Here is a 14,237-nt window from a genome sequence, read left to right on the forward strand (position 1 = left end):
CAGTCCGGGGATGAGGGCTCTCGGGTCCCCGAGGTACCCCCTCCCCTGCACCTTTTAACCTTGCTGTTGTTTCAGCGCTTCTGCGGTCGCAGATGGCGTCGATGTTCGAGGATGTCAAGACCCAACTCGGAAGTCCAAGCCTGCTTGGAAGCAGCCGCTTCCTTCAGGCAAGGGCGTTGGGAGGGGCAAGAAGGGCAAGGGCCGGGGCAAGGCAGCTGGCCGGGGCCACCAGCCTTTTTGCGGGGCTGGGAACCAATCCGGTTCCCAATAGCTCCTGCCCAGCCCCAGGTGCTGCCGACTGTTGGGGTTCATTGCCAGTTGCCGGAAGTTCCCGTGGGCGGCCGACTCTCTCTCTTCCTGATGGAATGGGAGCAGGTGTCCTCCAATCCCTGGGTCATGTCTACACTCAGGGAGGGCCACTTACCTCAATGGAAACTTTTTCCTCCGTCCTTCTCCGGGATACGGAGCACTCCGGTGCCCGCTACCCGAGAGAAGGCGGACATACTTCGTGCCGAGATCGTAGCACTGCTAGACATAGCTGCTATCGAGCCAGTTCCATTGGGACAGGAAGGCGAGGGTTACTACTCGACTTATTTCCTCGTCACCAAAAAAGACGGAGGGTTCAGGCCTATTCTCAATCTGCGAAAACTGAACCAACTCATAGAGGTACCGTCCTTCAGGATGGAGACACTGCGCTCAGTGATCTCTGCTGTTGAGACCGGGGAATGGCTGACGTCGATAGACCTCAAGGACGCCTATCTCCATGTACCTATACACCCCGAGTACAAGAAATACCTCAGGTTTTCTTTCGACAGGAGGTGTTATCAGTTCCGGGATCTCCACGGCCCCAAGGGTGTTCACCAAGCTGATGTTGATTCCTGCCCAAGTGGCCAGGTCGCAGGGTCGGTTCTGTCATCCGTACTTCGACGACTGGCTGCTACGAGCGCTATCTCATCATATCAGTGAACCACCAGACGCCAGTGTTCTGCTCCCGAGTCGGACAGAGTTCTGTGGGCCTTCCCCCCAGTTCCTCTGATTCCCAGGGTCCTTTCTCAGCTAGCCACTCAGCCTGCGCGGCTTCTTGTGCTACTGGCACCTCTTTGGTCGGCGCAGAGTTGGTTTCCCGTAATACTCAGGTTTCTGGCTCAGCCTCCTGTTCTATTACCTTTACGACCGGACCTCCTATCCCAGAACGGGGCACTCCACCCGAATCCCCGGATTCAGTGGGTGGCTTGGCCACTGTCAGGAATCCAGGAGAGGGGTATTCCTGCACGAGTTGCAGACACAATACTGGCTTCGCGGAGGGTTTCGACAAACGTTCAATATGGGGATAGATGGGCCTGCTATGCGTGCTGGTGTGTCGATAGAGGGCATGCAGATCCCTTTTCTGTGGATCTAGTCGCGGTGTTAGAGTTCCTCCAATCACGACCTGATGCCGGCCTGGCCGCTTCGACAGTCAAGGGGTACTCGACAGCTATTGCGGCCTTTCACGTCCCTTTGACGTTGCACTTCTGGGTGCGCACCCGTTAGTGCAGCGCTTTTTGGCAAGTGTGGACAGGATCCGACCGCCTGTCCGGCGGATCAGCCCCCTTGGGACTTGTCAATCGTTCTTGATTGGCTGTCCGGTCCTTCCTTTTGGGATCTGTCGTCTCTCTCACTTCAGCTGTTGAGCTGGAAGGCGGCGTTCCTTGTGGCGGTGACGTCAGGTAGACGGGTAGGCGACATTCACGCAATGTCTGATCCCGAGCTGACCGTCTTTCACCGGGGGCAGAGTCAGTATTCGCCTACCGCACTCTTACCGTCCCAAGGTTTTGGATGTCCGCAAGATTCTCAAGGTCTATATCAGCAAGACTAAGGATATCCGTAAGGATAACCAATTATTCTGCTGTTACGGCGGTGGGAAGGCTGGCTCCCCTGCGAGCAAACAATCTATTTCACGGTGGATTGTCTCTGCTATCTGTTCGGCATATACGTACAAAGGGAGGGACCCCCCTGAGGGGCTGAAGGCTCATTCGGTTAGGGCAGTGGCTACGTCAAAGGCGTATGCCGCAGCTCTGCCCATTGAGGAGATCTGCTCCGCAGCTATTTGGAGCCGGCCGAGTACGTTCATCAAACACTACCAAATCGATAAACACTCCAGGGAGCGTGCTCGGTTCGGTCAGTCAGTTCTCCGCACTGGGCAGAGTTCTACATCTCTAGCCGATTGAGTCTTCGAGATTTTAGAATGTCAGTCTCCTCTCCCCTCTCCGGGAATGACGATTCTTCGGTAGTCATTACTAATCGATAATGCATTCGTTATGCACACAGCACTCGCTCGATCCAACGGGACCCTACAGACTGCATAGCTACCAGGCGTCTTGTCCCTAGCGATTATTGTCCTGGTTATCACTTGTACAAAAAGTGTGTGTGTGGGGGGGTGTTCTTGAGTTTTCACTCGTTTTATGATAAAGCCCACTACTGTGGCTTTTTTCATAGCGTATGGTCAGACCACGCCCTGTCTCAAGCCCCCGCCTCTCGACGGTGGTGCCTCACGATGGGTGGGTTCCATTTTTTTAATTCTCTCTTGTCTTGTAATACGATGTGTTTATTTACGCTTGTTGCAGACGGATGCCACTTCCTTTATTTGTCTTTAGGAGTCTATCTTGATGCAATAAGTGCCCCAAGGAGGATTTAATCTGAAAGAGAATCGTACAAACCTGTAGAGGTTATGGATTCTCTGATGAAATCCTCCTTGGGGCACGGCCGTCCGCCTCCCCACATTCCGTCTGCTATGAGACATTGGAAAAGTGATTTGGGTGTGAGTCGCTCCCCTTGGCGTGTGTCGCCTGTAGAAGGTGAGGCCCCGTTGGGGTGGTCGTATATCATACAAAAACGCTGTTTTTTGTGTGGTAACATTTTTTATTAAGGAAAATGGTTACAACTATGTCATGTAGATTTTCTTGAGCAAGGAAAATGCAATAAGTGCCCCAAGGAGGATTTCATCAGAGAATCCATAACCTCTACAGGTTTGTACGAGTTTCCACCCTTGCCGAACTAGGCTGGTATTACGGAGTTACATTTTGCCTCGACTAACGAGTCTATGCATAGATTAATCAAAATCTCGCAACGAAATCAAAATCCGGTTCGTAAACTGTCGTGCAGATGTCGGTTGATTGCAGGATTTGCAAAGCATGTGCACCGCCAACTCGTTGTCAGCAGATATTTTCCAAATTTTTTTAATGTTTTTGTTTTTAATCATGATTTGATGCATTTCGCGATGTAAGACCCTTTTTTAACACAAAATAGATCTTGACTATCGAGCAGATCGTCCTGATTTGGCGCCGCCATTTTGTTTGAAGTAAATGCAAGGTGGAGAGAGAGGTGGAATCTGATTGGTCCATAGGAGAGGCTTAGAAGGGAAATAACTGGTAATAGCCACTGGTGGCGCTACGATCGAGCCCAGGAATTCCAGGCTAGTTCGGCAAGGGTGGAAACTGGACTTTTAAAGTCAGTTAACTCTCTTGCCTCGGGAAGATGGCTTAGTTTACAATATTGCACTGATTTCGAGATTAAAATACCTCAAAATTTAGGAGTTTAGGGGTCCCAAGTTTGAACAAAATAATGATCCCCCCCCCCCCTGCAAAAGGCACTTGATTTAGATAAATCCCTGGGTTATCATTGTGCACTGTCAGCATGGCCGTAGCACTCGGTGCACATGTACCAGGTGGTCAGCATGGCTGTAGCATTCGGTGCACATGTACCAGGTGAGCTGCATGGCCGTAGCACTCGGTGCACATGTACCAGGTGAGCTGCATGGCCGTAGCACTCGGTGCACATGTACCAGGTGAGCTGCATGGCCGTAGCACTCGGTGCACATGTACCAGGTGGTCAGCATGGCCGTAGCACTCTGTGCACATGTACCAGGTGAGCTACAGTGCCTTGACATGTTTTGGTTGTAGAGATGATGACGACGAAGAAGAAAAGACAGAAGTGCTGAAGCCCAAACTGACCTTTAACCCCTACTTTCAGAGATTATACCAGGTAAGACACCTATAACATGTCAGATGCATGTCAGACATGCCTGTCCAAGACACTAATGGAATTTGTGGGGAATCTTTAGATGCCTGTCTTGGACTCATAGTCAAAACATATCTCAGAGTTGTTGATTTTATATTTATGACTATTCTGTTCTTAGGAGATAACAATTCAGATTTGAGATTTGTTGACAGACAGACAGAAATGACAGACAGACAGAAATGACAGACAGACAGAAATGACAAACATTTGATAAAATATTGGAAAAAATGTGTGTGCATCATTTCGTCTTCACAAGACCTAGAAAGTTGATATCAATACATGGAAGTTTGTGTAGGTGATGATAATCATATGGGGTGATGATAATCATATGGTTTTCACTGTCCTGTTAGAATCATCTTCTCCTCTCGTCTTTGGTAATTGCTGACAGAAATGTAAAAATAAGCTCTCATTGTAACTGCTGTATGAAATATGATATTACACTCTTATCTGATGCAGTGCCTACAACACAGAGCGGAGAACACTGACGAGGGATTACCAGAGTTATCTCCCATTATTGCAAGCTATCTCAAACCACCACAAGAAATTATCACAAACTGCGAGGAACATGTGGAGAAAATTAAAAAGCTATTTAAACTAGAAATGGTAACTAAGAAGAAAGAAGAACAAACTGGAGAAACCATGTTTAAGGATAAGTAAGTTGATTCGACTGATGTCTTTCACTTGATGTAAGGGGGCACGGGTGGCCCAGTCGTCCAAGGCGCCGTGATTCGCTGTGCAGAGTTGCGTCCCTTAGGCACACCAGAAACCTATGATTATGGGTTCGAATCTCGGTTCGCCCCAATTATGTTTCTAGGTTTGTCAGCACCATACCCGTGCTCGTGGGTTTCACTGAAGTGGTAAACGTCTGAGACCTGCATCACTTCGTGCTCCCACATTAAGCTGACACCCCTTGATATAACTGGAATACTGTTAAAAGCGACGTTAAACCCAACTCACTCACTCACTTGATGTAAGGGGGCACGGGTGGCCCAGTTTACTAAGGCGCCTCAATTCACTGTGCAGAGTTGCATCACGTCAGAAACCTGTGAATCTGGGTTTGAATCCTGATTAATCCCGATTATGTTTCTAGGTTTGTCAGCACTATATTCATGTTCGTGGGTTTCACCAAACCCTCGAGACCTGCATCACTTAAGGCTTTCCTCACACATTAAGTTGACAAGCCATGCGATAATTGGAATACTGTTCATAATGGCGTTAAATCCAACTTATTCACTCTCTCATTGGATGTATTCCTATCAATAATTACCTTCCCTAGAGGGAATGGATTCTATCATATGTTGCTGAATCCTGAAGCCCCCTTGCTTATTGTAAAGGAGATCAAGTTGCCAAATGGCAGTATAGAGTTGATAGTACTTAGAGGAGCAAGGAACGACTGACCATGGAGGTTAGTATGACAGTATTGTGTCGAGGTGGATTGGGGACTGTCTCTGTGGTCTAGTGGATGGAGTATCTGTCCAGAGAGCAGACAGTTGGGGTTTGAGGCCCAGTTGTGCCATACCAAAAGAGGCTAAAAGATGGTACTTCTTGTTTCCCTGCCTGGGGTAGCATTAAGGGGCTAAAACAAGGAGTGCTCGCCTTGGAGTCAGTGTACTGTGTCTGGGTGGGGTATTCGTGGGGTATTCATGTTAAACTGAGGCCCGGTACTACCGGTATATAACCGGCATTTGTCTGAACTAGTACAAGCCACACATGCTATATAAGTGCAATAATCTTGAACACAATGTTAAACTCATTTTCACCTTGACTTAGGTTTAGTGTGGCAGTATTGCATCATGGTTAGTAGAGAGACAGCATAGTGACATGGTGATGTTGTGGGTTTAGATGTTGATGTCTGTTGGTGTTACAGTGAGGCGGAGGCTGGGTCTGCTCCCAAACGACAAAAGCTGGATGACAACCTGGAAGGAGGGATGCAGGACATCACTCGGGCAAAGGTCACGCAGGTAAGGTCAAGGTCAAAACTTATACAGTGCAAGAGAGTCAACACTGACACTGATAGGTTATGGAGCCATTCAGAGAAATGCAAATAAACTGACTCTTTGGAAAATATTTCCTCACACCTCAGACAGTGAACAAAAAGACATTGAAAGTTTTCCTCAACTGCAAATAGTTGAAGGGATCCTGATATGATGGTCAGCTCCCCAGCGAGTATTTCTAAGTCAGTAACTGTGTATTTGTCATACACCAGGTTGGGACGGTGACGCCGACAGCCGACTTCCAGGCCCTCATCACCAGGAAGGACGAAGACATGTTTGAAGAAGGTGAGGACCTCTAACTGCTGTACTGAGACACATCGAGTAGGCACCGCCAAATGAAACCTCTTTCCATGGCAAGGGAGTTAACTGGCTACATATGTCCAGTTTCCACTCTTGTCGAACTAGGCTGGAATTTCTGGGCTTGATCATAGTGTCTATTAAGTTATGTCCCTGCTATGTCCCTCCTATTGACCAATCACCTCTCATATCACTTGCATTTGTTTCAAACAAAATGGCAGCGCCAAGTCAAGACGATCTGATCGATAATCAAAATCTATATTGTCATGAAACAGGTCTTCCTTCGCGAAGTGCATCAAATCACGTGAGCACCTTGCTTAAAACCATGAAAACGTTGGAAAATATCTTTTGACGCTGAGTTGGAGGTATACATGCCATGCGAATCCAACAATCAACAGAAATCTGCATGGCCGTTTATGAACCGGATGTGGATTTCATTACACGATTTTAATTGGACTATGCATAGACTTGATAGTCCAGCCAAAATATTTCCATAATTCAAGCCTTGTTGGGCAAGGGTTGAAACTGGACTTTTAGAATCAGTTGACTCCCTTGCCTCGGGAAGATGAATGAAACCTGCACATGAATCCTGTTTTTGATGCAGATGGCCACCCAGCTGGGGCAGTAAAGGCATTACAAGTTGTATTGTTTTGTGTTCAGCTTGCAAACAGATGCAGAAGAGAGTGGAGCAGATAGTGACGGACTCATTTGGCACCCAGTTCTACGGCAAGGCCATGGAGTGTTTGAAGGCACTCAGACAGGAGTGTATCAAGGTGAGTTCAGGGACGATGGTGTGGCCCAGTAGTTAAAGAAGGGTTAACCAGGTTTGAGTCCCAACATTGGTAAACTGTGTGAAACACATGCTTTGTTTGTCACCATGATATGTGTAGAGTGAGTGAGTGAGTTGGGTTTAACGCCGCTTTTAACAATATTCCAGTTATATCGCGGCGTGTCAGCTTAATGTGGGAGGAAAGCCCGAAGTGATGCAGGTCTCAGACGTTTACCACTTCGGTGAAACCCACGAGCACGGGTATGGTGCTGACAAACCTAGAAACATAATCGGGGCGAACCGGGATTCGAACCCACAATCATAGGTTTCTGGCGTGCCCAATGGACGCAACTCTGCACAGCGAATCGCGGCGCCTTAGACGACTGGGCCACCCGTGCCCCCTGATATGTGTAGAATGTCGGGAAGAATGACACAAGACTCACTCACTCACTCCAGGCTGAGGGGATGAAAACACAGCGATGTGACATAGTGTAATAATAGTGTGGAGTAATAAGAGATTAAGGAATTAATTATTTTAAAAAAAAAAAAATTTTAAAAATCATATGTCGCAGTAGATGTTAGTTTGGTTTTTTATGAGCAGGGAGTTCAATTTATGTTAGCTCAGACTGCATCCGTGCACTGGAGAAGTGTTTTTATCCTTTTGACTGGTTAAATAGCTAAACATATGTTTCATCCCATGAAGGTCCGCGTTAGAATTGATCTTTATTACTTGCCCGTGAAGAGATCACCCGTTTAATAAACATACAGCTTTATTACACATTGTGTAATACCAAAACGCGTGCTTATGTACTCTCGGAACACGTTTCACGAACAAATATTGAAAGCTCTCAACATCCCTTGGCGTATTCAACGACATTGTGTGTGGAGATGATAGATCACTGGGAGGAGCTTATGCACACTCGATGACCCCAGCAACCTTGTTGCTAGGCTGACGTCACATGGCATTGTTTCGCCGATGGAACTTGCAACAAAATTCAACAAATTACGTCATCGGGTATTGTGACGTGATTGTAAACTTTAAGGTGCAAGGCCCCGTTCCACAAGGCGATCGTACTCTAGCGCAACGACAGTCGTTAGTCTAAGTTAAATTATGTGAGTTGTGATAGCCTTAGCACTACGATAATTTTGTGGGACGAACGCCTGAATTCTAAAGGTGGACCATTGTATGATATTAAATTCATACGTTTCAACTTTTGACGTGTTTGAAGTATTATTGTGTTAAACTCAATAGGATTATGCCATGGATCGTGTAGGTGTCAGCCTATTTACACTCAACAGTATAATTCTAAAAACATTATAAATGACAAGTAATAAATAAAATACTAAACTCGCTCTCGTGTAAAACCAATTTTATGAAACTCGTGAATAGTTGTGGTATCTGACTCGCTTTCGCTCGTCAGATACCAGAACTATTCACTCGTTTCATAAAATTGGTATTACACGGGAGCTCGTTTAGTATTCTATATTTAACAACCCATGCTGGTCGTAAGAGGCGACTAACGGGATCGGGTGGTCAGGAATACGGAATTGGTTGATGCGTGTTATCGTATCCCTCATGAAACTCGATGCTCATGATGTCAATCACTTGATTGTCTGGTCCAGACTTGATTATTTACAGACCAGGGTCATATAGCTGGAATATTGCTGAGTGAGGGGTCAAACGACAAATAAACAAAACATATTTGTTTCAGAAACAAGAAGCAAAGGTGTACAATGACTTCATGACCAAATACAAGGACAAGCTCATTGGAAAAGGAAAGAGAGATTTCTGGGATCAAATAGTTCAAGGTATATTGAAGTCTATACACCTGCACATGCTGAGAGTAGGAAACAGGTAGTTTACTGGTGAGCCAGGATAAGTTGAGTTTGTGACCTGACAATTAACCCCATATGTATGAGGTCCGCCCACTGGCACATACCATTGAGAAAAAAGGGGTAGCGGGTGGTCCGGTAGTACTATGGACAGGTGCATGTCCTGTCTCGGCTGACAAGTTCTAGTGGCCAGTTCAATAGTGTCCATGGATGCGTAGGCAATTTATTCGGCATGACCTGCACATGTACCACATGCGTACCTCTCGACCTGTAACAAACCAAATATGTTTGCCCAAATTCTGAGGACTGCCACTTTTCTTAAATGTGTTTTGTGAGTTGGTTCAACTTATCCCAGATTACCAGTAGTAGGATGTCTCTTTCTCAAAACAAGGTTCTCCACACTCCTAAACTCTTCAGGCCCTGACTAAACTCTTCAGGCCCTGACTAAACTCTTCAGGCCCTGACTAAACTCTGCAGGCCCTGACTTAACTCTTCAGGCCCTGACTAAACTCTTCAGGCCCTGACTAAACTCTGCAGGCCCTGACTAAACTCTTCAGGCCCTGACATAACTCTGCAGGCCCTGACTAAACTCTTCAGGCCCTGGCTAAACTCTTCAGGCCCTCATCTTAAAAAAAACTGCAGCTTATTGTGACAGACAAATCAAGATGTAAATTTACAAGGACCCATACAAATTTGGAACTACAGGCCCGACACAAAATCTACTCGCAACAAGCCTACGGGCAGACACATTTTGCAAACACTGCTCTTCGGACTATATTTTGAGTTTATCCTGGTGTTTCAAGTGTCTGCTCATCACGCCAAAGTCCCAGGTTCAATTGCCCCCAATGTACATTTGTGCCATGATATTGCTGGAATATTGCTAAAAGTAGCTTAAAACCATATTCACTCACCTACCCACAATGCAGTAGTGCATAGTCCTTTTGTTGAGTGCCTGGACTATTGCAGGTATTTGTCCAGCATTCAAAACTCAGTGCCCCTAGCAAAAATGGGAAAAACAGTTATTTTGTTCAAAACTGTTATTTTTTTTAAAGTTCTTATTTTCTTAATTTCAGAAGTGCTGTATTCAGTGAATACAAGTCACCTTGACCAAACTATCACGTTAGTTATAAATATTAACATTGATAAGTTTGTAATTCCCATTATGGTAATTTTTACTGACATTTTGGGCTGAATATCAGCCTCTGAGCAGGTCCTTGTACAACCATATATTCTTGCCAGTGTTTATTAGCTCTATGTACTTCGCTGCAGATAAGCAGGCTCTGATCACCAAGATGGAGTGTGAAGATGGCGGAGTGTCCAAGGAGGAGGCAAACAAGTTTGTGGAGGAGGAGGTGAAAGATGAGCCAGCTCCAGCAGCCGATGCAGAAACAACTGACGACCTGGTGAGTTGCATCATACCCACCTGTTTACATGTCACTTCTATTGTAGTGATCCCTTCTCACCTGTATTATAGGGGCGGTGGGGTAGCCTAGTGGTTAAAGCATTCGCTTGTCGCGCTGCAGACCTTGGTTCAGTTCCCCACATGGGCACAATGTGTACCCGTTTCTGGTTTTCTTCCGTGATGTTGCTGGAGTATTGCGCAAAACGGGGTAAAATAATATTCACTGTATAATAATGTAACAGATCAGTCACTGACTATGATCAACCATTGGAACATCACTGTTAATCATAGTACAGGTATAACGGTTTTTAATGTGCCTCTCTCAAGAATTGCTCGTGGTGATGTATTATTATTACAGATCCCTGTGCACTCGGTTTTCAGCTCTCTGGGGAGTATACTGTTATTGTGGATGATACCTGTAATTTTAGGTGCAGAACGATAATGTTCAAAGCCAAGTTAATAATGTTTTATTGTACTTCAGATGGATCAGTTGGAGTAGGCCGGGCAACACTAACCATATACTACCAGGGCAACAACTGATTGTGTTGAAGGCAAATACCTAGGTGGGATTCAAGAGGCAGCTCAACGATTGTCAACAAAGGCCAAGGTTCTGTTCATAGCTCAGCTTTTGGTCATGAACAAATCTGTGCAAAGTGCTTTATAGATCATCGAAATGTAAATAATCATTTATCTCGTCTTATTGACAACATTTTTGGTCAGCTAAAAATGATCTCTTACAGGTAAGCTGCTACTTGGAGTTAAGCATTCATCATATATCATGTGTTCATGTAGCCAACAGGATGTGTGTCGTAGGAGAATCACTCGTCTCACATATTTGCAGGATGGCAATCTCTTCGGATGCTTTACTCTGATTCGAAGGATTTTCTAATCATCCTGTCAGTGTGGAGACTTCTAAATCTTCCACATGTGAGAGCGAAGCATTTAGAGCAGCACATCTCATTTCTGTATCTAGACAAACAATGTAAATGGGCAGTTCTGAATGGAGAATAAAAATGGGTGTGCTTTCTTGTGGATTTTTACCCCTTGTCATTTCAGTCTTATATTATAATCAATGATGTTAGAAGTTCTTGCTGAGGGTTAATTTCTGCTGCATCTAACATTAGTTGCCCTAAAACTGCTGTCCCAGGCTGACAATTCAGCTTCTCTTTTTAGAAAGCTGACGTCTGACGTATGTAAACACTCGAGAGTCTGTAAGTCCTGCTCTCTCGTGTTTACATTTACAACTGAAACCTCGGAGGCGTGTTTTCTCCTATATTTAAGGGGCGGTCAGGTAGCCTAGTGGTTAAAGCGTTCGCTCGTCACACTGAAGACCCGGGTTCGATTCCCGACATGGGTACGATGTGTGAAGCCCATTTCTGGTGTCCCCCGCCGTGATATTGCTGGAATATTGCTAAAAGTGGCGTAAAACCATATTCACTCACTCCTATATTTAAATGACTTTGGCAAGATGAATAACATATTTTTAGTAGATTTTCATGATTTTATGCTGTCTGATGGTCTGTATTCAGAATATTTAACTTTTTCTAAGATCAGTATTTTTACGCTCTGTGCGAGTGATGGTTGCCGTTTCTGAAAATCAATCTCACAAACTTGTTTAACTACAGTTTCAGGTCAACTTTTACTTGACTTAATTTCATGGCTAAACAATAACTATTGTGTAATTAAAAACTCCAACTGTCCCATTTAATTGTCCTTTGTCCTCTTGTAATCTTTTGTATATTTAAGGGCTTTACACGGATGCTGTGCTTCAGTAATAATTTCCCGCATTGGTCTGGCCTAATTTATTAATATACAATAAATCCCAACATGATACTGTTACTAGTACTGTCACTGCCAGGTCAACCATGATGTTTTAGATATGGTAGGTGTCTATTTCCAATTTAGAAGCATGTGCATATGTGTCCACAGTAAAAATCAAAACACAAAGTGAAGCAAAAGGATGATTAAGAGGAAAATTATTCAAAACTTGAGTTGTTCGTAACAACACAATTTAGTAAAACTTTCACCTGTAACCCCTCGAATTTAAAAAAAATGAAAACTCCTGGCCAGAGGTATTAATAAATCATTTATGTGTGGTTAGAGTCACAGGCAAAACTCGAAGCTGTGGTTTATTAACATGTTTATGTTCAATACAAATACCAGCAGACTTATTTTAAGCTGCATTGATGTTTGAGAGACAACGGTCCAGGACATGATCGCCATCTTGATGCTGAGCCGGGCCTTGTTCAACAACCACATCTTTGCCCATGAATGATCGTGACTCCCATATCCTTAGATAGACTTAGGAAAGTTGTAGAACTAAGATCCCTTTGTGGAAGAAAAGCCTGGACTCTTGTCCACTCCATTTATTCCTCGTACACTGGTCACATGGACAGTCAACCATTTTTTAAGCAATTTTATATGTACAATGTATTATTGACAAGGGAACATGGTTTCGAAAAAATACTCTTTGTATCTTTTCGTCAAATGTATCAAACTGGTAGTAATTGCAAATTGGACCAGCTCTTGTTTCTGACTATCGGTTGAACATGGAGATGGTAAAGATTCATTTGCTTTTTTTGTCTAGAATTTTCCAAAACATTACACATGGACCACCGACTGGATAGCTCAAAAGAGCATCTAATGTGTCTGCTCGCTATGAAAATAAATGTGTTTTTTGGTATGAATTGCTGTTGATTTGTGTGTGACCATGGTATTGAGTGATTGTCATTTTGGCAGTCCTTAAATAGGTCTGGTCCAGGCAAACCAGTCATTGATAGCATGAGCTACAAACCTTGCCATCAGGACACCTTGACACACGAGCAATGTCTCAGACGTTTATCACCAGATACACACGTTTCGTCTGGGACATATTCAGACTAGTAACCCACATTAGCTCATGTATTGAGACAATTTAGGAACAGACATGTTGATATCCCAGGAGAAAAGTACTTCAGCAGATGACACCGCCACCATTAGAACAAGCATGAAATACTCATATCCACTGCCAATATGACATGTCCGGTTGAGTGCAAGGCAAGAAATAGTGTACAGTGTTCAAGATCTGCTGCAGAAAGGAGCACTACCGACATTTCAGTCTAAATCAAAGTTGTTGCCATGGAAACTCTAAAAATAGATTTTTCAAAAATCCCAAACTATCAAAAGGTACCAGTTCACCACAAGACCTATCTATGTGCCAAGTTTGGTTAAGATATCTTTCATGGTCTTTTAGTTTTCATATACCGGTAGTCATCTCCTAACTTGCCGTCCAGTGGAAGTAGATGTGTATGGGATGAGTGGGAGTGTATTTCAACCGTGTAATTCACTCATGTGGAATCAGATGTTACGTCACATGAGTACATACAGCAATCTGGCGTTCAGTCCCTACATCTACAGCAATGCCAAAGAAGGACTGTACGAATGGCACCAGTAAAAGGCTGCACTCATTCCACGCATATGGAGGTAAGGTAGCCTAGTGGTTAAAGCAGTCCAGGGTTTGATTCCCACATTGGTACAATGTACAAAGCCCATTTCTGGTTCCCCCCAACAATGATATTGCTGGATTAATACTAAAAGCGGCGTAAAACTATACTCACTCATCCCATTTGAGGAATCAACTTGTCTTCAGCAAGACAAGCCAATGCCTTAACTTCTTTGAACAGCATTTCAGTTATATCATTATCAATGTGTCAGCTTAAAATGATGCAGGTCGTAAACTTTTGTAAAACACATCAGCACAAATACGGTGATGACAAACCTAGAAACAATTCGGACCAATCTGGAATTTAGGTGTTGGAACATCTAAGAGATGAGGCTCCCTCAAACTGTGGCGCCATAAGACGACTAGGCCACCTGTGGCCCCAGTGATGCCCCAGTGATGCTCCAA

At 44.5% G+C, this 14,237-nt stretch overlaps 1 protein-coding gene across 1 annotated transcript in view; it reads left to right on the top strand.

Annotated features, from left to right (window-relative positions):
* The window catches only part of LOC124147426 (X-ray repair cross-complementing protein 5-like), a 38,078-nt gene extending 25,040 nt beyond the window's left edge, over positions 1-13,038 (top strand). Inside the window, exons 14-21 of the mRNA XM_046518093.2 lie at positions 3,939-4,020; positions 4,513-4,709; positions 5,924-6,017; positions 6,263-6,335; positions 7,008-7,120; positions 8,829-8,925; positions 10,219-10,352; positions 10,833-13,038. Of these exons, the coding sequence (XP_046374049.2) occupies positions 3,939-4,020; positions 4,513-4,709; positions 5,924-6,017; positions 6,263-6,335; positions 7,008-7,120; positions 8,829-8,925; positions 10,219-10,352; positions 10,833-10,850 (808 nt within the window). The 3' untranslated portion in view covers positions 10,851-13,038. The remainder of the gene's footprint in view (positions 1-3,938; positions 4,021-4,512; positions 4,710-5,923; positions 6,018-6,262; positions 6,336-7,007; positions 7,121-8,828; positions 8,926-10,218; positions 10,353-10,832) is intronic.
* Positions 13,039-14,237: the final 1,199 nt, after the last annotated feature.

Source organism: Haliotis rufescens, unplaced genomic scaffold (genome assembly GCF_023055435.1).
Source record: "Haliotis rufescens isolate VD_foot unplaced genomic scaffold, xgHalRufe1.0.p SCAF_1, whole genome shotgun sequence".
NCBI lineage: Eukaryota > Metazoa > Mollusca > Gastropoda > Lepetellida > Haliotidae > Haliotis > Haliotis rufescens.